We start from the raw sequence: 27,180 nt of genomic DNA, 5'->3' as shown, positions 1-27,180 counted from the left end.
TCGCACTTTTTTGCAGACTCTTTCCACGGAAACTTTCTTATCAATAACTGTGCCAGGATACCTGTGCTTTGACAACTTGAGCATTAATCTAACAGGAGAGCTTTTTTTTTCCCAGCTCTAAAATCACCTCCTTGATTTTTGTTGACAAACCCAAAAGCAGAGACTGCCACCATTAGAGCTGCAATAGAAACATCCATCTATCAGTTCAGCCTGTGCAGGGTCCCAGAGGCTCGCCTGGAGCTTTTCATCTGTTTCGAACATCTATTTGGCCAAGCACACACACACACACACACGCGTGCCCACACACATACGCGCATTTAAGTCTAAACACCATCATTATATTTGAAGGTTTTACAGTTCAAGAGCAACAGTCAGTAAGGTCAGGTTAATGCCCTAATGGCCTGAATTATGTTTTGTTTTTCCTGTAGTCCATTAGCACATTAGATATTTCCTGTATAGCTCCTTTGTGACTTGATGAACTACTGATCACTGGAGTCTGGAGACCTGTTGCCCAGAAATCCAGCTGTAAAACAAATAAAAGATGGAGGATGAGGTACTGTTGGTTTCACCTTTTCCCACCATTTGAAATAATCCTTTTTATTTTTTAAAATATTAATAACAATAAGCTGCAAAATCAATGCACTTCTGCTGCATTTCTCTAAAAAGGACTACGGCTGCATTATTTTACCAGTGGCCAGATGCTGCCCTCTCTCTTACATTGGTTGAGGGTTTGTGTCTTTTGGGAAACGTGATGTGGTTAATTTGCCGCTGTTAGTTAATGTTAACTTCACTCTCACTAACCATTGCTGCAGCAAGAAGAAGCTGGTCACCTGGTTAAGCGTTCGGTGCTTGAAATAGGCATTCTGAGACTTATAGGCATGATTATGAACTGAAAGGTATAAAAGAATAAAACGACTCATTTATGGGGCCACCTTCCCTCAGAATCATCCATTTGCAGAGGTGCAGAGAAGATACTATAATATGATAAATGGGAGAAATATGAGGCATACTTAACCCTTCTACCCACTGAAGTTTAATAATGTTAAATTAAAAGCTTTTGTAAAGCAGAACACAATGGCTGAGTGAGGGTTTTTCATATATATATTAAATGCACACAAGAAAAAAAGATTCAGTGTCAAATGTCTATGTTGGGAACCACAATGTTTGACTCTAGGCAAAGTGGTGGAGTAGCTTTGTCATATTATGATAGTAAAATGATGCAGAGGGAAGGAGGGCTGATGACAGAGCTGGCACAGGGAGAGACACGCACATTCTACTGATGGAGAAAAGGAGGCGCGTTTCTCCTCTCCGGCGCATTTCACTTCCCAAATCCTGAGGAGGAGAGCAAAAACAAAGGAAGGCCGCGATGTGAATCACAATCTGAGGACGACAGACCTACTCCGGCACCTGTGTCTTCTTTATGCTGCTCCGTAAAGCAGGCGTAATTGGGCTCCATCAGCCGCGTTACTTCTGCGCTCCGCTGGGTGCAGGAGTCCGCCGACCGTAGCTCCGGTGCGCCGACCACTGCCTCATCCCGCCGGATGGATGCGAGCTGCTCTTCGCACACGTGCGTTTGAGGAGTCGATTCAGAAATTCCCGATTCTCCTGGAGAAAAGTTGGGATCTTTCACCCACCTTTTACTTCTGTCGGTAAGTCCGCTGAGCGATCCAGTTTTTCACTCCAGGGAGGAATAAATGTACGCCGGTGTTGAGGTGAACAGATGTTTTTCATGTGCAAAGAAAAATCACCGTGTGAGATTTTAAATGTGTTATTAAAAAAAAAAAAAAAACATCATTACACTGTGAGACATTCAGTTGAAGCTTATTTAGCAAAAACACCGCGGAAATTGTAGTTTTGTTCCCATGCAATCGCGTTCTAGTGGCTTCTATGCAAATATGCAGCAGATGTGTCTTCGTTCTGGATTCCTAATTCAACAGGTTGAGTCAGCCCTTGTATGTGTCACTTAAAACAGCGAAAAGGTGAAGTCTGCCTGGTGTCCACACTAATAATATTTGTTTAACAAATCGAACTGGATTCAGGCTTATTAGTAGATTAAACCCAGATACTTGATGGACTCTCACAACTCTCAACTTAAACAAAAGTTCTTAACTTTTGTTACCTTTAAGTTGTTTAATGTGACCCGACCACAACTGCGATTAGACACCCACCTCTCCGTGTACTTTAATAAACTGACCTCTGTATGTCTGTGCTCAAACCTGCTTTTTCTGTTAAAATTGGAGTGTGCTGCTATTTTCAGACTTTTTCCTCTTTGTTATGTTATTTGTTCATCAGATGTTAGTTGAATTTGGGAACAGTCTACTGCTTTGAAGACTCTACTTCACAATGGCAACGGGTGTAGCCGCTTGGCTCCCATTTGCCCGGGCAGCAGCCATTGGCTGGATGCCTGTTGCCAACTGTCCCATGCCTGTCGCGCCAAGAGACAACAGAAAGAGGCAAGATGAGCTGATCATCCTCAATGTCAGCGGGCGCCGATTTCAGACCTGGAGAACCACGCTGGACCGCTACCCCGACACCTTGCTGGGCAGCTCTGAAAAAGACTTCTTTTACAATGAGGAGAGCAAGGAGTACTTCTTTGACCGGGATCCCGATGCCTTCAGGAGCATCCTCAACTTCTACCGGACTGGGAAGCTCCACTACCCTCGGCACGAGTGCATCTCAGCGTATGATGATGAGCTCATGTTCTTCGGCATCATCCCAGAGCTCATCGGCGACTGCTGCTACGAAGAGTACAAGGACAGGAAGAGGGAGAATTTAGAGCGGCTGCAGGATGATCAGGAGGAAAACAAGGACCAGAAGCTCCCTAACATGAACTTCAGGCAGACCATTTGGCGAGCCTTTGAGAACCCCCACACTTCCACCATGGCCCTGGTCTTCTATTATGTCACAGGTTTCTTTATCGCCATGTCAGTCATCACCAACGTGGTGGAGACGGTGCCCTGCGGGGCCACCGCCAACGAGAAAGACATGCCGTGCGGAGAACGGTACACCGTGGCGTTCTTCTGCATGGACACAGCCTGCGTGATGATCTTCACAGTGGAGTACCTGATGCGCCTGTTCGCTGCGCCAAGCCGCTATCGATTCATGCGCTCGGTGATGAGCATCATCGACGTGATGGCCATTCTGCCCTACTACATCGGCCTGGTGATGACCAACAACGAGGACGTGAGCGGCGCTTTCGTCACGCTGCGCGTCTTCCGCGTCTTCCGCATCTTTAAGTTCTCCCGCCACTCGCAGGGCCTGCGGATCCTGGGCTACACGCTCAAAAGCTGTGCCTCAGAGCTGGGCTTCCTGCTCTTCTCCCTCACCATGGCCATCATCATCTTTGCCACGGTCATGTTCTACGCAGAGAAAGGATCCAGCTCCAGCAAGTTCACCAGTATTCCGGCTTCCTTCTGGTACACTATTGTCACTATGACAACGCTGGGGTGAGTACCTGACACATGCGCACCTACACAGGTACATTTGCTATGGAATTCAAGCAATTCCGTAGGAAAACGCAAACCCTCATAAGCAAAAATAATGGCTAAGAACTTAAAAACTGCTCTGACTATTGTAATAACATTAGCCTGCTGCCATACTTCAGTATGTGGCAGCTAATTTGAAGCTGCCATTAAGAATAAGGACTGGCCCCCGTAGCACAGAGACTCACCGCATTTCATCTGGCCTCCCGCATCACAGCTGAGCCCAGTTGCCCCTCCTGCACACGCACGTTGCAAGAACTCGTCGCATATGCGGAATGCATTTCAGCCCTCTCACAAGGTTCCGCGCACAACCACTTGTTTGACCCAAAACAACTGCACCGCTCGGCTCACATTGGTTCAGTTTGATTTAATTTTGTCCTCGACGTGGCCGGAACCACTGGATTTATAGCTTCTGTGTTCAGTAGGAAACGGTCTCTTGAGGAATTAAATTTTCTGCAACAATCGTGCGGTTTGTCATCCGCCCGTGTCATTATAAAGTCAAATGTCTCCACCGTGTTGCCTGGAGGCGGGCTGTCCCACGAGAGCTCCTCCGTCACCTTTATCACCATTCGACTGTGCTCTTAATCTTTCACACCAGTTCGCTGAGATGCAGAGTCACTCTGACAGAGGCACTGCGGACTTGAAAGTTGCGCCGAGTGAAAGACTCCATTATAAAGACGCGGAGGAAGAGTAGTCGCGAGTTCTTTAAAGTCTGTTTTCCCTTCCCCTCTTTGTAGGTAACGCCACGTGTGCAAATGAAGGGGTGACATTTGGAAATAAGTGGAATCACGGCAAATTTAATTTGATTCAAATGAAGTCGGAAGCAGGTGTAGGTTTGTATTAAGTCGACGTAAGATCACAGGGAAGCATTTAAGGAAAAGTTCTCGAGCTCTGCTGGTACTAAAAGGCAGGTCATAATCAGAAGATTTCAGCGTGTTATTATGCAGCTTAAGAGATGTATTAGAAAACCTGCCAAGCTGTTTAAGAAACCATTATTACTGTTTTAAAAAGTGAAGATTAAATTCAATTGAATTTCCACTGAATTTAAACAGCGTGTGTGTGTGTGTGTGGGGGGGGGGGGGGGTGACTGGAGCACCTGGAGAAAGCTCACCCAGGTGTAAGAATCAAAATCAAAATCTAAGTGCCATTATCCTGAAAAGTCAATCATGCTTATATACCTGCAGTGATGTACTTATCCTTTCAACCTTCCGCAGACACATTTTTGACATTCAAATTCTTTATCAAGTTCTAAAATTTTATTAAAACTGTATAGAGGTTTTTTGTGGAGTGTTTAATAAGCTGAACGAAGGCACAAAAGAACACCGTGTTGACCTTGTAATAATATGCCTGATTATATATCTTTTCTGTCCTGTGAATGTCGAGGACTCTTGGCGGCAGCTTTCAAAAGTGCCCAGGTTCATGGATGGTAAAAATATCACAATTTTCAGAACCCGGACAGGTTTCATGAAGTATAAAAAAATATGTTTTAAAAAAACATTTTTTTTAACATATTGTGTCCATCTGAAAAGGATGCCTGACCTCTCCTGAACTCCGCTATTTTGATGAGTTTTGTTTCGGTGTGTGTGAGTATTCTATGAAGGATTTTAGGAGGTCCATGAACCAGATGAAAATGCCAAGGTGAGCGTGCTATGGAAATTGTGAACCCCGAACAATGAGATTGAGTGTGGAACCATTATGTCCGATGCGCAATGTGCGGAGGCACCGAGAGCCCGTCTACAACTGCGCTAATCCTCATTGCAAAACAAGGACAGTTATTTTCCAGCAGGGAAACTATTATTTCGAGCATGTTCCACCCTCTTGCAATCATTTTGTCAGAGCATGAATGCAGAATGCTTTCCCTCCTCGCACGGTTACATATATTTCTTTCCCAAAGCCACCAAGGTTTTATTCTCTTGTCTGTAATCTGTAAAAGCCAGATGGATGTTACAAAATCACAAATTTTCCTGCCTTCTTTTCCTGTTTTTTATATATATATATATATATATATATCCAAACAAAGATGTTTTTATCTGTGGATCCATCCAAAACAGCATGTGAACACGAACCATCTTTAAAACAAATCGACTTTATTTGCGATTTTAAGGGATTTCCCCCTCCTCATTGTCGCACCTCCGGTTTGTTTAATGTAGAATAATGATGGGACATTCGTGCATGAATAGGACTGAGAGTGAACAGCCAGCAGACAGCTGCCGTCCCCTCCGGAGGACAGTGTTCCCACCTGCTGAAAGGTCACATGCTAAGGTGAAGAGCTCAACACAACTCCATCTGCACATTAACAACCACGGGCAGGGAACATGAGACTAAAACCTGAGAGTGTTTAATCATCTAAGGTGGTGGAGTGGTCGCTCCAGTGATCTGAAGGTCGTTGGTTTGATCCCTGCTACATGTTAAAGTGTCCTTGAGCAAGACACCAAACCCCAAAAGAGCTTGTGAAGCTGTGCAACTGGTGCAAGAATCTTTATTGCTAAACCCTTATTGCTGATTCTGCCTTCAGTAACTTGTAATGTAATACGCTTTGAGTGGGACGAAAATGACTAGAGAGCTTCTATTTAAATACATTCCATGTAAATATTCTAAAATAACTCCTCCTCTATCACTAGTATTTTAATTTCAGCAGTCTCTGAATGTTTGAGGATGATTAGGTCTTTTCTGTTGTTAAAATAAAGCACATTCTGACAGGTGTTGCCTCCCTCAGTGACACTAGATGCTGAAATTAACCCTGTAAGCAATTGAGCTCCAGCCAGGCTTTTCTAAGAGAGTGCATTACTGAAACGGTGGAATGTCTATAATTACAGGGTCTCAAGGCAATAGCTTACCAATATTGGTAATAAAGTCATGACCTTCCCTGCATTTTGGGGACAAAACCAATTTGAATTGTAGCAATTCTAAATTGGGCAGTGCAGTAATGCCGTGGTTAGCACTGTTACCTCACAGCAAGGCCAAGGCTAGCTTTTTGTGGAGTTTGGATGTTCTCTTGTCTTTAGGTGGTAGTCTAAAATGTTGCCGTGTTTTGTTTCCCTCTTGTGTTGTTAAACTCGGCTCCTGTTCTGCGTTTACAGTATGCTGTTGACTTCCAGGTCAAAGCCCAGGCATCAAACGCAGCAGGAGGTGGAGGAAAACCAGTCTGAGTCGAGTTGGTTGCACTCACTTGAGCTGCTCAACAGCTGTATGCATGTTTTACTCTCCCGCTGTTTGATATTTAATTCAGCACAATTTCAAGCTACACGCAATTTGAAAGTCCATTTTCTAATCCCGCAAACACCCTTAGCGAGACTACCCGGTGGCACGCACGAGCTGAGCGCGACAGTCATTTGGCCTGCTTATGAAATCATTTACTGCCATATCAGAGCATTCACATAATTCAGAGAGAATCCAGAGGAGCAATTCACAAAATATTTGTCAGCAGAACTGAATATTAAATGCACGTATGGAGTAAAAACCACAACAATGAAGCAATGTTGTAAAAGAAAAAAGTAGGAGTGGTCCCAGTTTGCTTTTAAGTGGTGTAGTTAACATTCATCCTCAGTCCACATGAAGCCTCTGGCAGAACGCATTGATTCGCAAACACTCCCGAAGCAGCGCTAATTATGGGAACTTTCTGCCGAGGATGCAAATGAAGAAAAGTTCTGCAGCAGCGACGCACAAAAAAACAAAAGAGCCGAGACAACAAGAGGCTCCGACACTGACGTGTGGACTGTCAAGTATGACATGGTTTTTGCATTCACGCGCGTTATGTGCACACATGCATTATTTTATCTTCCCTTTTATGTTGCCTCCACTCAGTGACCCGCCTCTCTGCACACACGCGCCTCTCTGACAGCGCAGCACGATGCAGATCTGGGTAATGGGCTGGAACTGAGAGAGATGAGAGGGAAAAGGGACTGACCGGCTGCATAATCAGCTGCTTTCACTGTCCAGGAAAAAGGATTGTTAAATCAGCCTCAGGTGCCTGGTAAAAAGATCTGTATTAAAGCCGCTGCCTGAGGCTGTTGCACGGCATCGCTTAGATGCACCATCAGTAGCGTCGCTGGGACAGAATCGGAAAGATTGATGAGGATGGAGAAAGCCCTCTCCCCGTCTTTTCTTCCTCTCGTCCTCCCCTCTTCCACTTCAAAGCTCTCAGGGGATTCAGCTATTTTGGGCTACGTGTGTAAAACGGAATCATCCATTTCAGGCATATTTCGATACCCGAATCTTGACCAATGGCAGACTTTTTTTCTTTGAACCCACGAGAAAGGTGATGTGGAAGCCAGCAATCGCTGGCACGCCGCCATTCTTCCCAACTCTCCCACGCCTCTAAAAGTATTATTAACCCAATAATGAGAGAAATATTAATGAGGTGTGCATTGGAATCTGACTTTGGTGGTATAATTAGAGCGATTCTCCCAGTTGTAGAGTCCTGGTCCTGGACGGAGGATGTTCTGTAGCACAAAGTGAGGGAAAAAAAATGTTGTTATGCATGTAGGTCATGTTCCCATCTCTGCCTTAATCAGCGGCTATATATAATCTGCTTCTTTCTTGTGAGAGTGTCTTTGCTCACTCCCCTCTGTCTTCCAGCTCGACATCTCCATCAGACGCCTTGGTTTGAATGATGTTATGGCGATTAGCCACGTTTCCTGGTGAATCTGTCAGGAAATGACAACAAAGTTGGAGGAACAAAGAACCACAGATTAATGTAACATAACGCATTACAGCAATGTTATTTCGATCACGGTGAGTCATGCTCTCCCCAAACTATTTAGCGCCATTCTCACTTAATGTTACTGTTAATTACCGGTAGCTCTTTTATTGGCGTCGGTGAGTCATAATCGCTTGTGTTGTTTTTGTCTCGTCGCCACCCACACTTCAGGCAGGCATGTCCAGATCAGGTCAGCGCATTTGTGAAAAGCTGATTCTTCTCTGAAAAGATGAGATGGGGGATTGATCAGGAGATAACCGCCATCTCCGTAATCCTCCGCCACTAACCTCCACACATCCACTGATTGTGTCTAGCCTGTTGCACATATTTTAAGTTAATGTGCGGCTGGTGCTCAACCAAGAACATCCAGTATTGGCTGTGATGACAATCTAAGGTTTGAAATCGCTGCTACCTGATCTGTCTGCAAATATATCAGCATGTTGGAGATAGTGGAAGTCTGTGCCCAAAATACCTTAATATGAGTCAAGTAACTGGTGGGAAATGGTTCTCGATGGGGATAACATCAGCCGCAGACAGACAGAGAAAAACATTTTTGGGGAATTCTGGAGGCATGATGGGATCTCACAAACTGCCCGTTGTTTGATTAATAAGAGCATTTTAGAAGAAGAAGTTAAATCAGAATCAGAAACCTGTCTGCTGTCAACAGGTGGGCTTTGCTTTATGATACCAGAGTCAAAGATAAAGCTTCCTGTTCACTGTACCCACATTTATATTGTGAGATGGTTCAGAATATGTATCATCGCAGCCTAAATCCTACTGCCACAACATTTGTCAATTGTTACCTTCAAAAGATACTTTTCCTGGATGCTTTCTGATATCAGCCTCTGTCAGTATCTCTCAGAAACACATGAAAAAATACTTTTAGAGCATAAAGTTGAATCGACCAAACACATTTTTATCACTATCCTGGGAGCCGCAGATTCTTCTGGAAAACAAATGGAGCTTGTTCTTCCCGTGTGTTCAGACACAGACTGTACACTCACTCGTGCACACGAACCTTTTCACGTCAGATATCTGATTCTGCTGGTGGCGGATAAACCCTGTTTTCTTGTCTTTGGATGTATGAGGTGAGACACTTTCTGGCGTCTTCCTCATTGACTTTGGCGATACTGGGGGGCACGCCCAATTTTTACCATGAAAGCTTTTCTTAACTGTGCTCTTAGCCCGATGCCCAGCTCTCTGTAAAGGAATTAATTAACAGCAAGTAGAACAAAGCCTCTTGTGTGGGTAGTTAATCAGTATTCTCTTTGAGTCGTCCCATTTTAATACGCGCAACATCTGAGTACCTGTTTTAATGTCCTGTCAGAGGGGTTTGTCATGTCTTGACTTTTAATTTGTTTGATTTGTCGATAATTATGTTGGAGCAACAATTTACTTGTGTAATCTCAGCAAATACCACTGATAAAGTGGAACAGAGGGAAGGAGTTTTTGATTAATTCTGGAATTAATTCTGGAATGACTTCTGTTGTTTTGTTGATAATTGAGTATGTTTTTATGCCACGCTGAAACGCTACTGGGATGTGGGGCCGCATATTTAGGACATGGCAGAATATTTACTATTCAAATTGTCAGGGGTTAGGGATTGTTGGTTTGGCAGATTCTATCCAAGTGCTAATACACTTGTTTACTGAACCTTTGGGGTCAAAACAAGTGCACTTGTAGGAAATTAGAAATATGCCAGAGTTTAACGGGCCGGGATGCTCTTAGTGATGATTTCCCCATCACACGGCTCTTTAATAGAAGTCCTCCTAATGATACCAGTGGAAAATTAATTTGGCACCAAGGCGGACTCATTTAACACCTTAACTCATTTAAAAAGAATTAAACTTGTGGCGATAGTGGCTTCTGGGCTGCTTAACGATCTCCGCACTCTTCCTCCTCATTGTTTCTCTCGCTCTTTCATTTATTGGTCCGGTAAATGAACAGGGTCAATCCCCGCGTGCCCACGTTCACACGCTGTTTTCTTGTTAAACTACGACTTAAAGTGGCAACGGTGGAGAAATCACCCGCCAAATAATCGAATCAAATGTAGATCAATATGCTGCTGTGGTCCGTGGCGAAGCGGTCGAGCCAGAGCAGCATAATCTATACCTTCCAGTCTTTATAGCAACAGAGCTTGATTTGTCAGGATGTGTGCAGGAGAGTTGTTTTTAACCAAACAATTCAGTAACTCTACATAAAACATAGTGTTGCCTAGTTGATGGGATAGCATTGGATTATTTTATACAGTTTGGATCAATCTTTTAAAAATGAGAGTTTTTGCAGAGGTGGATTTATTGCGATTCCCATGCCTTGAAAAGGGGAAACTGCTGTCAGGTAATAGCATGTTTACTGGTGCAAATGGCTTGAATGGCAGCTGTTAGCAGTAGGAATTTCTCTGAAATATTTATCCAAACCCAAGTCAGGCTTTTCACTCTATTTTTGCATTTTTTTGCCAAGGTCTTTGAGCATCAAATTCAGGGGAATATATCTGTTTATTTCATGCTGAACTCTCCACAATATTCACATCATCAGTGGGAATTTGCAAGTACTCTGCAGCATTTTCCAGGCATTTTTGGTTTAAGGGAACGAGATGAGATACCACACTCTAAATAGTTTGAAGTCGCAAGAGCTCGGTCGCTCCATGCAGAAATCCCTGACCATCAGCTTGATCTGATCCACCTTGTTTTAACGTGCGACTCCACCTTCATCACGAGTGAGTGGTTCTTACTTTCCCTCTCTGAATGCAAACAAATAGCTGAACATTGCCCTCCATGAAGCTGAGATTGATTTCAACTGTAATTACAACCAAGACACATATTTTAGATATTTTCTGTAGTATTTAGGCGGGAAACTGCTGTCTATAACTGACTTTAAGAAAGATTACGTAGATAACCCTATTCTGTCGCATTAATATGGTCTGTGATGCTCTTGTGCGACACCTAGCGATTATAAATGTTACGACCTGCAAAAACCAAGCTCTACATTTATGTAGCTTATTCATTTAAGCATGCCTTCATCTGAAAAAGAGCAGTTCTGGCATCTGCAAACAATATCTTAGCAGTTCTGAGAGAGAGAGCAGCTTGAAAAGGCAAAACTGGACTCTGTTCTCGCTGGTCTCCAGTGTTTTTCTTTTGTTTTTTTCTTTTCATCCTATTTTCTGTCATCTGTTTTTATCTTTCCAGTCCTAATTGGTTAGAAGTGCACTCTTGCCAGGAAGATAATGATTGTGTTTAAAAGTTCATTTGCACTAATAAAGCATAATGTCCAGTTAGCATCAGTGGGTTTGGGTCTCCTGTATTAACCAAGCAAAACAATCGAAAGATCTACAATATGCGACTCATAACTGGCCCATGTTTTGCTGTTTTCTATATCATAGATCGTACCGTGACACAGGTTAACCACAAAACAAAGGAAATACAGCAGGATGAACAGCAAGAAGGCAAAAGTACAGAACAGGTACAGAACGGCCCTGAAAGCAAAGGACAAATGCAAGGGAGAAGACAGATGTGACGCTATCTTAAAGAGTTTGCAGCACGCTAACTCAAGATGTTTGTATCAGGGCACAAAGGAGAACGCTGAATGACAGCGAGCGCTGTGCACGCTGAATGAGGGGGTTATTTTTAGATATTTGGTCCTTATCTCACTACACAGCTGGCTCAGAGAAAGCTAAAGAAAATGTATAACCTTCTGCGTTTTGTGAAGGAGGATGCACGCTCGGAAAGTGTTACAGCTTCTGTGAGGACAGTCAAGGTTAATTGACTGTTTGGTGACAATAAAAGGATGAGGATACATCATGGGGGGAAAGTTTTGAATGGCCTAAACTAACCATGTACATGTGTTATCTCAACTAACCTGTGTTGGATAACTCACATTATACATTAATGTGTATGTATGACTTCCATTACTGCAGTAGGACACGTCTCACACTTCACTTTGCACCACTAATTACCAATACAGATGTAAAACAAGGGGGAAATTAAAGCCATTCACTCATTTGAATCTATTTTTTTTTTGTTTAAAATAAGATTGATGTTTGGAGCCAGCATGGCGCAGCAGCACCTCATTCAAGCGTCCATGAACACATTACGACCTTCCTGATTAGATCGCGAAAGCAATTTGCATCTGTCATTTTGTTGTGACAAACACACACGCGTCCCCGTCCAAGTGAGCCGCTGCGTTTATAACGTGTCATCATCCGGGAATAACGCGGCAGCTTGAGCGTGCTTTTGAAAGAAAAGCAATATTGGTGTGGACGCAGCAGGCCGGGCTGCAGGTACCGGAGTGATTAGACTCGCTTTGCATGCGCCCGTTTTTCAGAGTGCTCCTGCGATGTTTTGTCTTAATTAAAGCTTTTAATGGATTTGCGTGCTTTAAAGCCGAGATGTGCTGTCCGTCTTCCACTGACACGTACATGTGAATTGGCTGAGATTGGCTAAAGTAAAGGTTGATAAAACCACAGCGACAATGAATCCGACAAAAGGGAACCACATCAAATGGATGGGGACAGCAGAGGACGACAGGCAACCTGGGGATTAAGTATTTGGGAAATCACATTGTCGTGGCAATAGGCACGCTGTTGATATTGAAATTGTATATCTTTGTCAATTATAAGCATGATGTTGTGCTTCTTTTTCTTTTCTGCAATTTCAGCATGTAAATTAAAAGTATTTATCTTCCATTCATGGTGCCTGCACTCCCACCAAGGGCCTATTTTTTCCCAGATATCATAAGAGGCGTAGCTGGAGGTGAGATTAACTTGTCAAAAATAGGTAGAAGTGCACAAGAATAAAGTATTACTCTTTTTTTTTACAACGCTGTGAGGATATGAGAAAAAAAACACCCCTTTTCATTGATTTCTCTCATTTTGGAGTACTATTTTCCTTCTGTTCATCTGCATTCATCTGAGCATCTCTCCCTATTCAGCCCCCAACAAGTTCAAAATGCAGCAGTGAGACTTCTGATCCAGCCTGAGGTTCCTCGGTGTTCTTCCTAAATCAAGGCTGACAGAGGTTGACGCCAACTGGCCTCAAAATGTTGTTGTACAGTCTTGTACGATGACAAAAAAAGGGGAAATCATATTATGCAGAGGTGTGATAGTGTGTCAGAGACAAAACGTTTCTTTTAAAAGCATATAAGCAAGAAATCTGGTCAAATCCTGTACCGTTACAATAGCTTTGCACCATAGACCCAACAATGTCCCCTTTCATTTCCTGTTTAATCTGATGACACTGGTAATCTGATTATTTTACAGTTTATATACACACTGCAGACAAACCAGACTAAACTTTATCAGTGAAAGCCAGTATATCTTGTAAAACTGGGATTGCCACAACATAAATTGTGCTGCAGATTGTCTTGTTGTTCCTGGAACAGATGTTTGTCCTATTCCAAAAGGGTCAGAGTGAGAGGTCTAAACCTGTGAGGGTCCGTAGTTTGAATTAGTTTCCTTGAGCTCTATATTGACAGCCTAATTGTGATGCTATGCTATCAGTGCGCTGAATGCATCTGTTACCACTCCTGGTTAGCATATGAATGCTCACATTTTGTCGAAAGTGCTTTCAACGACGAAGCAATCTAGGCCATTTAGCAGAGTCAAGGCACTGTGTTGATGCAACAGTCAACATCATAAACAAGTTTCCTGATGCACAAACCTCACTTATTCTGAGTTGGGCTAAGAGTTGACTGGCTGACGGCCTGACCTGAATTTGATATCTTGAGCCTCCAGCTGTGCTGAACTAAAAAAAAAAAAAAAGGTCGAAAGAGAAGTGAAAGTGGATGAACCATGACTCTGGAAAAACAACAGGGAGAACACTGACAAGTTAGAAGACACAGAGGAAAATATGTCTCCTGGCTTTGTGCTGAAAATGATATTTCAAAACATATTTAAATAAATAAAATGGGAACAGTTGAAGCGATTGCTTGATGAGTGCGTAGCTGCTTGCTCATTATTTAGTGGATTGTGTGGCAGGGTTAAATGTGATAGCATTTCAATCTTTCATGTATGAATGTGATAAGCTCTTGCAGCTTATAGTACACAGAAAATTCTGGAGACAGAATGAGAATTAAAGGTCTCCATAGGTTAAAATAGTGTGGAATCAACTAAGGTGTTAGATAATGTATTCATATATATAACAGATGCATCTAGCGTTCATTAATTAGTCACATTTTGACATTGAATCAGCCAGAAGGAAGCGCAACACGGATGTACACTTCGCTGTCTAATTTGCTAAATAAGCAGCACTGTTTTCTTGGTGATTAAAATGGTTGTCTGTAGTGGTAACAAATAAATTGGTAATAATAATATTTGAACTGAATTAAAAATAGATGGTTTTTAAATGACCACCATCATTATCGTTATCACCCGTCCATTAAATCCCCCATCAAACAGACACACGGCTCCACACTCTGTCACATCAACATCAAAACTCTGTTAGACTGTCTGGATGCCAATTATTATGAAATCTGGAGGACATGATGACCTCGCTGTGTCCTCGCAGAACTAGGAAGACACCTCCTGGGTTGTAAGAAGGTTGCTTTTTTTGATAACAGTTGCCAGTGAAGCCCAGTGAGCAATTATTGCTGTCCAGGAGAAGGTTTCCATCTCATATGGCTCAAAAACAAATAAGCCCTCAAAGTCACAACTCGAACCTCAAGATTTTAAAAAGCTGCAACTATTGCCAACAAAAGTGCCTCAAAAACCTGGAGATACTGATTAGTCCTTTCTCAGACACATTGGAACCTCTGACTCTTGGCGCCTGATTTTAGCAGAGTTATGCTGCAGTCAGGAAATGACCAGACAATTCTGAAAGCGGAAGAACGCGCTCCCTGTTGTTTATTTATGAATTTACCGCTGGAAGCTTAATTAAATCTTGTACACATTCTGTGGGCGTATTGATCAGGTGAGCCAGTAATCTGCATCAAGGGAATTACAGGCATTGATTAGGTTTGAAGATTCAGTGTCATTGAAAAGGGGCCTGAGAGACGAAGTGAAATCTGTTTCCATATACTGTGTGAAATCATCTGAAAATGTGTATCAGCCTGACTCTTCACATTGATGTGTCCCTCCTATTGCCTTTATAGTTCCTGGAGGATAAACACACAAAATTAAGGTTGGATTATCCAGTCAGAACCGCCAGCTTCAGGCTGAGAGAGGAAATGGGTTGTCCTCCATGCGTCAGGTGACACCCTTAATGGCGGTGTCACGGGGAGCATTGCTATCATCCTCCTGCTGATTGTGGCTGTGCCATGGGTGCGGCCGGCTTTAAAGGCCCCTGAGGCAGACCTTCTGGTTAATGCGTGATCTGCTAAAAACACATCCAGGAATTAATGAGGGATCGTGCTGATAGGACATTTGCATAAGCTCCAAAGGTGAAGGGAGTGGGGCAGAGAACCCAGGGATGGTATAATGTGGAACTGGCAGTTGTGTGTGTTAGAAATTAACCTTTGCACCTCAGCTTCTCACGTTTGCCACAAAATTAGCCCGGAGGAACATTTAGCTGAGCAGCGGCGTGCAACTCCCCAACTTCCTGATGGTCTTCACCGCGATAGCGAGCACTGTTTGTCCCCCGTGGCCCCGTCTGTTCTCTGGGATAACTGTTTTATGTGTCACTCTGTTTCCTTTCAGAGAGCCGCAGTCACAGCGGCGCTGGTTTCTTGTCATGCTGTCAGGTCAGCAGGTAACCAATCGCCAACAGACACGATTGTTTCAGCTATGTGCCATCGGGTTATTGAAGAGGGAGCTACATTTCCAATTCTGCTGATTCATAATAAGACCACGCTACTTCTGTTTCCATGGAGAATTAAATGCATTAAAGCAGAAATTGGTGGGGGTGGGGGTGGGAGGGGGGGCTGCAGCTTAGCATCTGTTAGAAGCCTTGTAAAGTATCTAACTGAAGCACCAAAGAGATTCTCCGGAACATCAGGAACATCTGGCAGCATCTGTCACGCTGCTCTTTTTGGTGTAATAAAATCCATGTTCTTTTTCTTGGCCTGCATTTTCTCCACTAATATATTTCCACCTCATTAAGGTGGAGAACACGTTAACATATATTATTTTACAGTTCTCATGCTCGGAGGCTTTATATTTTCCTCTATTTGCTTTTTTCATCCTTAATTTCACAACATGCCTATGAAGTCAACCAGGGTCAAACGGTTGATTCACTTCTTTAGACCATCATACTTTTCATAACTCATAAATGTGAAAAAACATTTAAAATATTTACATCAATAGCCCATCACCAATCTAAAATGTATTTCTTGATGATGAATTAAACTCATTGAGAGTAAAAATATCTGTTCCCCAAAACAGTTACACAGAGTCAGAAATTATACAAAACAACTAAACAAAGGAAATATGATAAGTGTTGATTGTAAGAGGCTCCTTAGTTGACCCACCTGCAAAACGGCGTCGTACAAATGGCAAAACTCTGGCTTCAGATGTTGGTATTTAGCTTGAAGCATAATTAGCTCTGGCGTGACTCCGCCCACATGTTCATCTGCCTGATGACAATCACATGAAGTTTCACATTAAAACCTGATGTACCTAGAGAGAAAAACAAGAGTGAGAGGGAATTGATTTATTATATATTATATAAACCTTTCACTATCATCTGCAGCCATCAGGTTCGTAAAACATTGTCCATACGTGCACGACTGGCGCTGGTCTGCTGGTGTATTCGAGCACTCCTTAAAAACCCAGCAGCAGTTTTCATTTCGACGTCGGGATTAGGGCATGACATTTAAATCCTATTGGCCTCCGAGGTTACTTGTTAGTATTTGCGACCGTGGTGTTCTTACCCTGAACCCATGATGCACCTCGTTTCAGAGCATCCGCGTATGTATACATTAAAAAGGGGGATACTCAAAGTTGGACCTGTAGTATAAAAAACCTTTTCAAAACAGAAGAATTCAAAACCTTCTTAATTGAATAGTCTATATCCTTCAATTAAAGTGAATGTATGTGAATACAAATTAAAGTGGAGACTGGCAGGGTTGAATAAGCTACGAGTTGTTGTGTGTGATTATTTCTTTATTTACCTGTTGATTGCCCCCACATGAATGAAGACACAGGCAGCATAAATGAGGTCACTGAGCCGAGCACTTGTGTCGCTGCCAGTTAAAGACAACAGGATGACTGTTCGCTGTTGTAAAGGATGCATGTGTCCTATAAGCTGCACTTTTATTCAGCTCCTAAGTGGGTCTACCTTGAACCACCCTGCATTCATCCACCTTTTTTTCTCTGTGGTTGTATTTGAATTCTTATCTTTTCTACATCTGTTCTCTGTCAGAAATTCAGGTCGGTTGCCGGGTGATGAAATTATAGATAGGATGTGATCACTGGCGATCAAACTTTTGGCAAATATTAGTTTATGGTGTTTGAATTCAGCCTGCTGAGATACTAGGAAACGTATCGAGAGATACCAGCGAACCAGGTACCTTCTGTGGCTTCCAAATCTCATGCTTCCAAGAATGTCTTTGTCCTCCTCTCTCCTATTATGGGTTTATGGTTTGGACCCTATACCATTTACTTTGGTTCCTCTTGAGAAATAAAGAAAGCCTTTTTACATGAGCTGATAAAATGGAGTAAGTTCATGTTTTCCCTGTTGGTGGTGGATCCATAATCCTTACATCCAGCCACCTCATTCCAAGTAGGGGGAGGCATTAAATCTCTCGGGAAATAAGGGAAAAAACATCCTCCTGCATCTTTCAAATGCCGTTTCTTCAAGAGAGGGTGTGTGGTGATGAGTTAACAGGCCAGTTATCTTTGTCTTGGATCAGAGGAATACAGAAGCCGTCAGAAGGTGCGCTGCAGCATTTTCTTGATGCTCCTCCAAGAACACTCGGCGAGTGTTTATCCCACTCAAACTCCCTTCAGTCAATGGCATGGATTTGTTTTCCATACAGCTGTCACCTCTCATCCAACAGAGATCACCACTATTGATCTCCAGGTGTCCTCAGCCTCAAACCCATCCATGCAGGTTGCTTCTGAACATAAGTTCTCTTAATAGTTTAAGGTCAGAGGTCATAAATGGAACTAAGGTCTGTAATTAAAGCCCAGTGACCTAGAAAAAAAGAGTGTACAATTTTAAAGCAATTTACTTGATTTGTGAATCATGATCAAATTAGTATTGGCGGGTAGTGTATGCACATTTGTGTTTGTCGCTGTGTTATTTTACCCATTTGAAACAGTGCAAATTGGCCCCTAAACGAAAGAGTATTTTTTTGTTGAGGCACAAAACGATGAAAAAGCTTCCAAGAATAATGTTGATTGCCTAACATTGATATTTTTCCCAACAATAGAAGACGTCTGACATCAGGGTTTCTATAGTAATGTAAAGTTCTGGGTTGAGAAGTGCTGCAGTGCTGCTGTGACTCCGTCCCTCTTCAAGCAGCTGAACACTCTTTTGTGTGTTCAAAGTCAGCAATATGGAGCAGAAACCTGTTGAAATACATTAAATGTACTTTGCGTACATCTGAATTTAATCTGTTATACACTCCAGCAGCATCATGGTTATATTGATTTCTGCTGACGTCCAGGAATTCAGGGTCAGCAATGTTTTCGCTTCCTGCCACCTATTGAAATCCTCTGCAAGTGTGTCATGACTGTCCAGCATTGTGGTTAACTTTGATTTTAATTGCTCACATGATACCTGGAAAATCCCAATCCTTCTTAGTTCAGTCTAACAATGATTAGACTTAAATTAGACTTTAAAAGGGCATGTAAACATGCAGGCTTGACTGAAATGGAAGTTTTCAAAGTCAGGCTAACAGTCACAGACAGCACAATGAAAAGTCACTTTTCACCGCCTTTCATGATGGAGACGACACAAATTCAGCAACTGTCCAGCACGTGCACTAGGAAAAAGACACTAGTCCAATTAAACACCCATAGCTTGACTATACAGTCCATGTAAATGTACTGGATGAGTTCTATGGCATGCGGCATATTATACTGATCAAGCAGGAGTTCCAGATAGTCACTTCAATTTATTTTTGGCTTTGCAGACTTAATTGGGCACAGAATGTTCCTGTCCTGCCTTCTAACCAGTCCACCATGTGAATGGTGTTATGATGGTTCCTGTCCTCCAACATTGGACACAGGTGGATTCCACACTCTGACATAACCCTCAAGATTTTCAATCCTACATGTCAAAAAAGCTCAAAGTAAATGGCCTGATACTTTCCCAGACCAGAGAGGTTACTTTAACAAATCACAGTAAAAAATAAATAAAAATTTGGTCAGCTAATCATTTCTGCGCCATCATTTTCAGGATCGGAGGAACGGCATCTTCACTTGTCTTTTCAGAATTGTCTGTCTCCACAGGACAGGGCGTACCTCCAGTTTATTTTATCACAACTGCTTCCCTTTCTGCTAAATTCTTCAGTGCACAGGGTAGCATATTTATCATTTTCATCTAGACTCAGACAAGGACAGCACTGCTGTGACAGGAATGGCAAAGGATTAGATTTGAAATGAAAAAGGCAATGAAGTAAACACATTGAAACAAATTGTCCCTGGAGGCCAAAACTGGGTTTCCTTGGTTGCACATAATATCGGCGAAGCCTTTTTCTTTTTCACTGGTCAATGTTACACTCTATGGACCGCAGTAACAAGATAACCAAATGTGTTATTTCCTGCCAAGGTCGTTTCAATTAATGTGGCTATGGGCAACAAAACCACTGTCTTTAGAAACCTCTCAGGGCAGTGCTTTATAAAAAAGAGGGGGAAAGGCTTTTACCAGCATCCATCTTTGATAGCAGATTGTCTCTAATAAACCATACAGATCTCAAATGCCACACAGTTGTATACAAAATTAGGGTGGATGTATGTGGATGTGGTCACAGAATGACAAAGACACAAGAAGAGGGAGCTTTTGTCCACCATTTAGGTCCTCCTGTGACGTACGACATCGTGTTGGACACAGGAAGTGGCCCCTGTCTGTACGTGAGACAGCTGCAGCGCCACCCCCCAGGCTCCCCATCACATTAGCACCGCGTCTCATAGGCAGTTTTGACAGGAATGAAATTTAAATGAAGACGCATAGTGGCCATCCCTCACAAAGACCCTGACCTGCACGGCAAAGGAAACTAGCGAGCGGGCGTCTTATATGAAATCATTTGCTTGGACGCGGCGCCGCAGCTCACTCTCGACAGGTTACCACGGTGATGGACCTTGTCAGCAATGGCAGCAGGAGTGTAGAGGCTCAGTAATGTTGAGAAATTGATCCCTGAATGCAGCATATTCCCTCTGTTGGGTGTTGGGCTCAGCTGCAATAGGACAGGTAGGCCCATTTTAGACAGAACATGGATGGATGGATGGATGGATGGATGGATGGATGGATGGATGGATGGATGGATGGATGGATGGTTGGATGATGGATGGATGGATGGATGGATGGATGGATGGATGGATGGATGGATGGAAGGAAGGATGGGTGGATGATGGATGGATGGATGGATGGATGGTGGATGGATGGATGGATGGATGGATGATGGATGGATGGATGGAGGATGGATGGATGGATGGATGGATGGATGGATGGATGGATGGATGGATGGAGGATGGATGGATGGATGATGGATGGATGGATGGAAGGATGGATGGATGGATGGATGGATGGGTGGATGATGGATGGATGGATGGATGGATGGATGGATGATGGATGGATGGATGGATGGATGGATGGATGACCAAATGTTTTTTTGTTGTTCTTATTGTTGTTTTCTTTGTGCAACAATCTTCCTTTACTCCTGGGACGCCAGTTTCAATTCCACCCAGAACAAATGGTCAAAAGCCAATATAGAAGGTGGGGTGGCTGAATTACTCAGCACCACAGGGTGTTATTAAGTTGTGATGTATCTGAGGTCAGACTTGTGCAGACGGTGCTGAAACATTACACTGACCTTGTCCCACTAACCAGAGCCCTCATCAGTAATGAGCTGCACCACCAATAATATCTGACACTTTTCAAATTAACCATGTGAAAATTGGTCAAACACAACTGTACTTGCAGTAAATGAGCAAATCTCACATCACAGTAATAGAAGTGTGTGTGAAAAGTTAAAATATCGAATATTCTGATATCAACTGTTGGCTCAGTGGCCAACAAGGATTGATTCAACTGTTAAAATTCAATATGCAAAGATTGTGAAATGAGGAATATTTCATTTACCCTTAGGTCATGTGATTAGGTTATGATCTGTTTTCCATCTAAAAATGTGAAGAAAACGTTATTGCAAGACTCGTTGGTAGCAGCCAGGGAATTAATCTGCATCCCTAAACCAGTGAACTCTGTTCCAGCGTACTTACGGAAAGTTTTCCAAACCCTCCAAACCTGGAGGTTCGTTCTAGTTCATGATGTCCAGAGGGAAGAGTCATCATTTTTGAGGTGGAGGACAAGGACAACCATCAGTGTGCATCACAGGGTCTAAGATTCCAGAATATAAACGAAGGCGAGGAGACATGTAAATCCTATTAGTGGATGAGCTGGGTGGAATACATCCCAGAGAGTGTCTGCGTGGGCCACACATGCTCATATTTAATTAAAAAAAATGACCCAGCTCGTTCTCGTAAGTTAATACGGTATCGTTGGTGAGAGTTGCGGGGCCAAAGTACCTCGTTGGCTTCAGACTGGAGGAGCCAGCATGGCTCTTCAAAGAGGCGTCGCCGTGGAGACAAAGCGGCTCTGTCTGCATTGTCTCCTGTGGCCTTTTCTCTTCTGTGGTCATGTCTTCAGATGAAGCTGCAGCACAAAGCCTGGCTCCTTTGAGCTGTCAGCGACGCGTTCCTCCGCTGTCGACCGCACAATGGACGCGCTGCTTTGGCGGCTGCTTCGCTCTGGAGAAGCTCTGCCCGCTGCAGCTGGAGCCGCGGCACAGGCACAATAACGCCCACTCTTCTTAGATGAGAATCTGCCTAAATGTAAGTTTAAAGTGTTTCAACACGCGAGACACAACACCGCTTCTTTTTCTGATGCGTTTTTGTGTTGCCAGAAAGCAACGTTTCACGCGTCAGCTGAGCTGAGGAATGATAATAATTTCCACAGAATATTGGATCATTACCTGAACCCCAAAGATGTTTAGTTGCAACTCATCCTGTTGTAAATGGGTAAATGCGTGTAATCGTTAGATGGCAATCGGCTCGTTTCAAACACTGAAAATTGTTACATAATTGGGCCTTTAAGCAAAACGTGTACATAAAACTGCTAATTCAAATGAGTAGTTTCTAATTAAAATCTGTGATACAACTTTTTAAATAAGCATCATCAGCAAAAGTGAGTGAATGCTCATTACTAGAAGTGTAAAATTTTTGTATAATGTTAAGAACTAAATCATTCAACTGAAGTACTTTGGAGTATTTTTTTATTAAATTATCCTGCTGATAGCCACTTGTAACTAATTTCATTCAAATTTATGGGTTTGGGGGTTTTCTTGGGTTTTTTTTTAATTCAATTTGTGATTTTATTTCTTGAATGTGACATTAAAATTTGAACCCCTCTCAAATCGGTGTTCCAACATCTCCAACAAATACCAGAAATGCTACATAAAAAGATAGGTGTTCTGGTAGTTGGGGAAGGGGCCAGAACACCTTCAAAGCACTGCAGAGGTACCCATGAGCAAGGTACCAACCCCACAAATGCTCATGTAGGCCCCTGGGATGACCTGGGTGGACCTAGCTTCACCCATTGTGTACCCTCCCCGTGACCCCGAAGGGGTTAAAGTAGTTAAGAAGACAAGAGGCTACATTAAAAATTAAATAAAAATAAGTTTTGTTATAATGCTACTGTTGGGCTGTTTTCCCAACCATGTTACCCTGCACAGTAGCGACAGTATTTTCTTATCCTTGTTTGCCTTGTTTTTTGTTGCGACTGTGCTAATGGTGGAGAGCTTGATAATGAGGATTAGTCACTTCTGAGGCCCTGGAATTCTTTTCCCATGTACATTTAAAACCAATTTATTTAATCAAAGCATTATTAAATATACAATTTAAATGAAGAAATACACACACATGCACACACAATCAGCAGCTTTTTTTTCCAAACATCTGTTAAATATAATCCATACAGCTTTTTGTTTTTATCACTGGAGCAACTTCTCATGGTGCCACTCTCGTCCTCTCCAGAACCTTAACCTCCATCAGCTCCATCCACTAACAGCTCCGCTGGCTCCCTGTTCACTTCCATATCAATTCTAAAATTCCGCTGGTAACTTTCAAAGCCCTCCATAACTCCCCGAGGTTCTACTTCCTCTAGAATTATCCACACCCTCAACCTTTTCCTCTCCACCCCCTGTGCTGTCTGTTTACCTGCTCTACGACCTTGAGATGTCCTTCCACGAGACTTTCATATCTCTGCCCAATTCACAACTCAACACCACCAAAAAAATAAATACATTAAACCTAATTGTAAGTGTGGCCTTTATGTTTAAATATTTTGATGCCCTGAATTGATGCACTGGTTTTCAAATGGGAATAAAAATTGCAATGTTGTCATTGTTTTGCATGCAAAAGCTGCTAAAGAGAAATTCTACTGAAGGGCTTATAAAGAGAGGTTCACTGGAGGTTTAGGACTGGAGGACTGCTTTGGTTTATTTTGTTTTAGACTTAATACACTTAATTAAATGCTCAGCTAAACTCTGGATTAGCTATTTGGAATATAAAGCACTTGAAGCCCCCAGGGGTTCACATTTCCTCAGAGACATCAAGGTAAACTCAAATGTATTCACCAAAATGTCAAAAACAACAAACAACAGGCTTAAAAGTTACTGAAATGAAACAAGAAATGAAAACAACCGCTCTGCATCAGCAGTCAATTCCCTAACACGCTGGCAAAATACTGTGATTTTACGTCCAAGGTGTTCGTTAGAGAGGCTCCACATTGGGGTTTTTTAACCAATAGCCGATATACCGATATTGTCCAGCTGTCAATACGCCCCCAAAAAGTCATTAATGCCGCATACCTCCTGTTTGGCACTTTAATGTTTAATATAAATATTCAGCAGAGTTTGATATATAATGTGTGTTGCTTAAAAACTGATTCGCTGCAGATAATTTGCAATAATTTGTGATTTTACCTTTTTAGGCCAATATTGGCTGATCATTTTGGACATTACTGTTCAGTTCAGTACATAAAAGGAAAAGTGAAACAGCAGCTGCAGGGTTAAAAAAAAAAAAAAAGCAGGGCTTGTTGAAAGCGAGGCCAGCTCGTACTTGAGCGTGTTTGTTGGAGTTAACCTCTCTGCTCACACGCGCACCAGTGATTACAGCAAAGATATCGACTGCTCTTTGGAAAAAAGCAGCTGGCGAGTTTTCTCTGCTGTTCTCTCGCTATAAGAAACGCTCATGTTTACATTCAGATCCCTCGCGTCTGCTGTCGATACCAGGCGTGTTTTCGCCGCCCCCGAGCGTCGCCTGGTTCAGTGACAAATTCAGCAAAAAAGCAAGTGAAGCAGCTCCCGTCCACCATTTTAGTCAAATGCTGCTTAATTGTTTGAAGTGTTGAACGTGCTGTTTTAGGCAGGTGGTTCATGCACTGCTACTGTGGTTGTGAGAGCAAATGGATAAACAGATGTCAGACAGGCTGAGATATTTCGAGTATTTCCCCACATCAGGCGTTCCCTTGGCAGAACGTTGCCGTTTGACGATTCGAAGGTCGCGCAAAACGTTCTCTGACAGACAAAACTGAGCCTTTGGAAAGCTGGTGCAGAATTTATTTTACATATTTTCCAGATGAAACAACTCTTCCTTTCATTTTTAATTTGCATATTCAATGTATGAGTGTGTGTTTATATATATATACATTTTTAAAATTTATATACAGACCTTTGACTTCAGAAAAAACAATATTGATTTGCATAATGAGGGTGTAATACATGATTTGTTTTCCTGGCTCAGAGGTACTTAAATGACACATTTAAAAACTCATTTGAATCTCATTTTCATAATCAGCTTCAAGCGGATTCGATATGATGGTAAAAGGCAGAAATAAAGTTGAAATCAGTCCTGTTCGGATAAATGTCAGCAAACACCAAAAGCATCATTGCAAATAATTAAATCAGCCATCTGTTATTATGAATGTGACTCCGTACTACTGATAAATCCTTTTAAGGTCTCTACCAGCGTGTGTCTGTCCCCTGAGCCTGATCACACCTCTCACTGGTCCTCATCAACACTCGTGTTTCAGGCGCACTCATCTGTGAACCTGCAGACCGAGAACAGCAGAATTTCCAGAGTAAATGCCTCGTTGTAGAGCTATGCGTCCTTCAGATCGCACAGAAATCAAACGGCAGACGCCCTGAGCCGCTGTTTGATGTGTGATCCACAGATTTACACTGCAGAACTCCAGAAATTAAGAATCTTCCTAAACCTTGGATGAACGTGCACTTCTGTTACAAGGCATACGCATCGCTCCTTGAAGGGGAATATGACGTGGAAATGCGATGGCAGTAGCGACCTCGGCTCGATCCTGATACGGTGCCTTTTCTGCTGTGAAAATAGTGCTTCTGTAGCGTGAGCGGCCACAGGCCGCCACCATTGCTGGCTAGATGTGAAATCCAACGCATGATTAGGTCTCTGCACAGAAGCAGCCATCGCCGTCTCCATCTAGCTGTCTCCATTTACCGTTCCAGTAGTGGGATTACTCAGAGAAGGTGACCGATAGCCAGCCCTGGACGACACGGGCCAGAGATTCAGATGTTTCCAGGGAAAACCTCAGACCGCCTCCAGTATTGTTAAGACGGCAAAACCCGCCTGGATCACAATGTGGATCCGATGAATACGTTTGCAGATGAAGCGATGCACCTGCGCAGCATCGCATTTCCCCTCCATCTGCTGCGGCGTGTTTTCCCTCCCTCTGTTACAATAAAATAACAGGAACCGGGCAAAACAGATTTCACCTTATTCCTCTAATGATTGCAAATTGATGCTCAAATGCTCAAATAAAAATCAATGTAGTGTGAGAATTTTTAAAGGCTGAGCATAAGCTGGTCTGCCGCTTATTCGCAGACACTGAAACCTCCTGCAGCTCTGCTTGCGCATCAGTTAGGTTGGCTCTGAGGCCAGACAGCTCCTTTATTCTGGTAACTTCATAACTGCACCCACAAGAGCCCTGACGCTACCACAGAGCAGCAGGGCCGCACTGAAGACCGAGCCTGTCCTCCACATTAATGAACTGGATGTTTCTAAAATCTGGCTCAATGCCAAACTGAACAGCAAAAGATAACGTTTTTGAGGGTGAGTGATATCGGTTCAAGATCAACATGTGCGGAGTAAAACAGTTCCAGAGGAAACTTTTGTTTGTTTTCCACGTCTATATTTTACAGCAGAGAGATGCATCTGGACCCATCCAGACTCAACTCTCATCCTCTGCGGAGCCTCTTGATCTCGGCCCGGTACGTTGCCGTGTTTTCCACCGGCAGAGAGAGGGAGGCACGTTTAAGTGGTTGAAGGCAATTTGTGGAATCACTCGGTTCGATCGGGGTAAACAAACATCTCTTTCTGTCAGCGACGGCCGGACACCAAAGATGCCCCCAGACAGCAAAACAAAGGCAATTTGTAAATTACAGAGGACAGCATGGGGTGAATTGAAGTCAGAGTTTCTGAACGCTGGCAAAGGTCGAATAATTTGGTTTTGCAGGTATTTGGTTTCCTCCCAATTGACTGTTAGAGAACAAACTTAAGTTCAAAAGCTTTTACTGACGTTAGCATCTGTGATAGCGCAGTGGGGTGCGTCACGACTGCCGAGTGGCTGTTTCTGACTTCTATCCACCCGTTTTCTCTTAACTGCTGGAGAGTGCTGAGCCGCATAGATACAAGGACACACTCTGGACAGGTCACCAGTCCTTTTAAAGGCACATCCAGGGACAAATTGAATGGAATGAGGGAGGAAACTGTTATACCTGGAGAAAAGAGGACACAGGAAAACAGTGGCTTTTTAAAATTCCGAGCAGATGGACGCAATTTGTGGCACATCTCAGCCCTCTTTACGTTCCGCCCCGTGT

The 27,180-nt window shown here is 43.0% G+C and overlaps 1 protein-coding gene and 1 long non-coding RNA gene across 8 annotated transcripts in view; one reads left to right on the top strand and one right to left on the bottom strand.

The window, feature by feature from the left end:
- The first annotated feature begins 1,227 nt into the window (after window positions 1-1,227).
- LOC130524369 (potassium voltage-gated channel subfamily D member 3-like) overlaps window positions 1,228-27,180 on the top strand; it is a 52,566-nt gene continuing 26,613 nt past the window's right edge. For 5 of the 7 annotated variants that reach the window (XR_008950119.1, XR_008950118.1, XR_008950120.1 and 2 more), the window contains exons 1-2: window positions 1,228-1,649; window positions 2,293-3,446. Coding sequence is in view for 4 of the 7 variants with exons in the window: in XM_057030444.1 (XP_056886424.1) it covers window positions 2,344-3,446 (1,103 nt within the window). In the remaining 3 variants the exon portion in view is untranslated. The remainder of the gene's footprint in view (window positions 1,650-2,292; window positions 3,447-27,180) is intronic. The other 2 variants (XM_057030442.1, XM_057030443.1) reach the window with 2 other exon arrangements.
- Window positions 5,807-9,121, bottom strand: LOC130524370 (uncharacterized). The gene is made up of 3 exons (XR_008950121.1): window positions 8,985-9,121; window positions 8,278-8,402; window positions 5,807-8,128 (listed from the first exon to the last, which is right to left on the bottom strand). It is a non-coding gene; the product is annotated as an uncharacterized LOC130524370 (long non-coding RNA).

The sequence above is a fragment of the Takifugu flavidus genome, chromosome 4, assembly GCF_003711565.1.
Source record: "Takifugu flavidus isolate HTHZ2018 chromosome 4, ASM371156v2, whole genome shotgun sequence".
Lineage (NCBI taxonomy): Eukaryota > Metazoa > Chordata > Actinopteri > Tetraodontiformes > Tetraodontidae > Takifugu > Takifugu flavidus.
The sequence above is the reverse complement of the archived record's forward strand: the minus strand, read 5'-3'. Positions and strand labels throughout refer to the sequence as shown.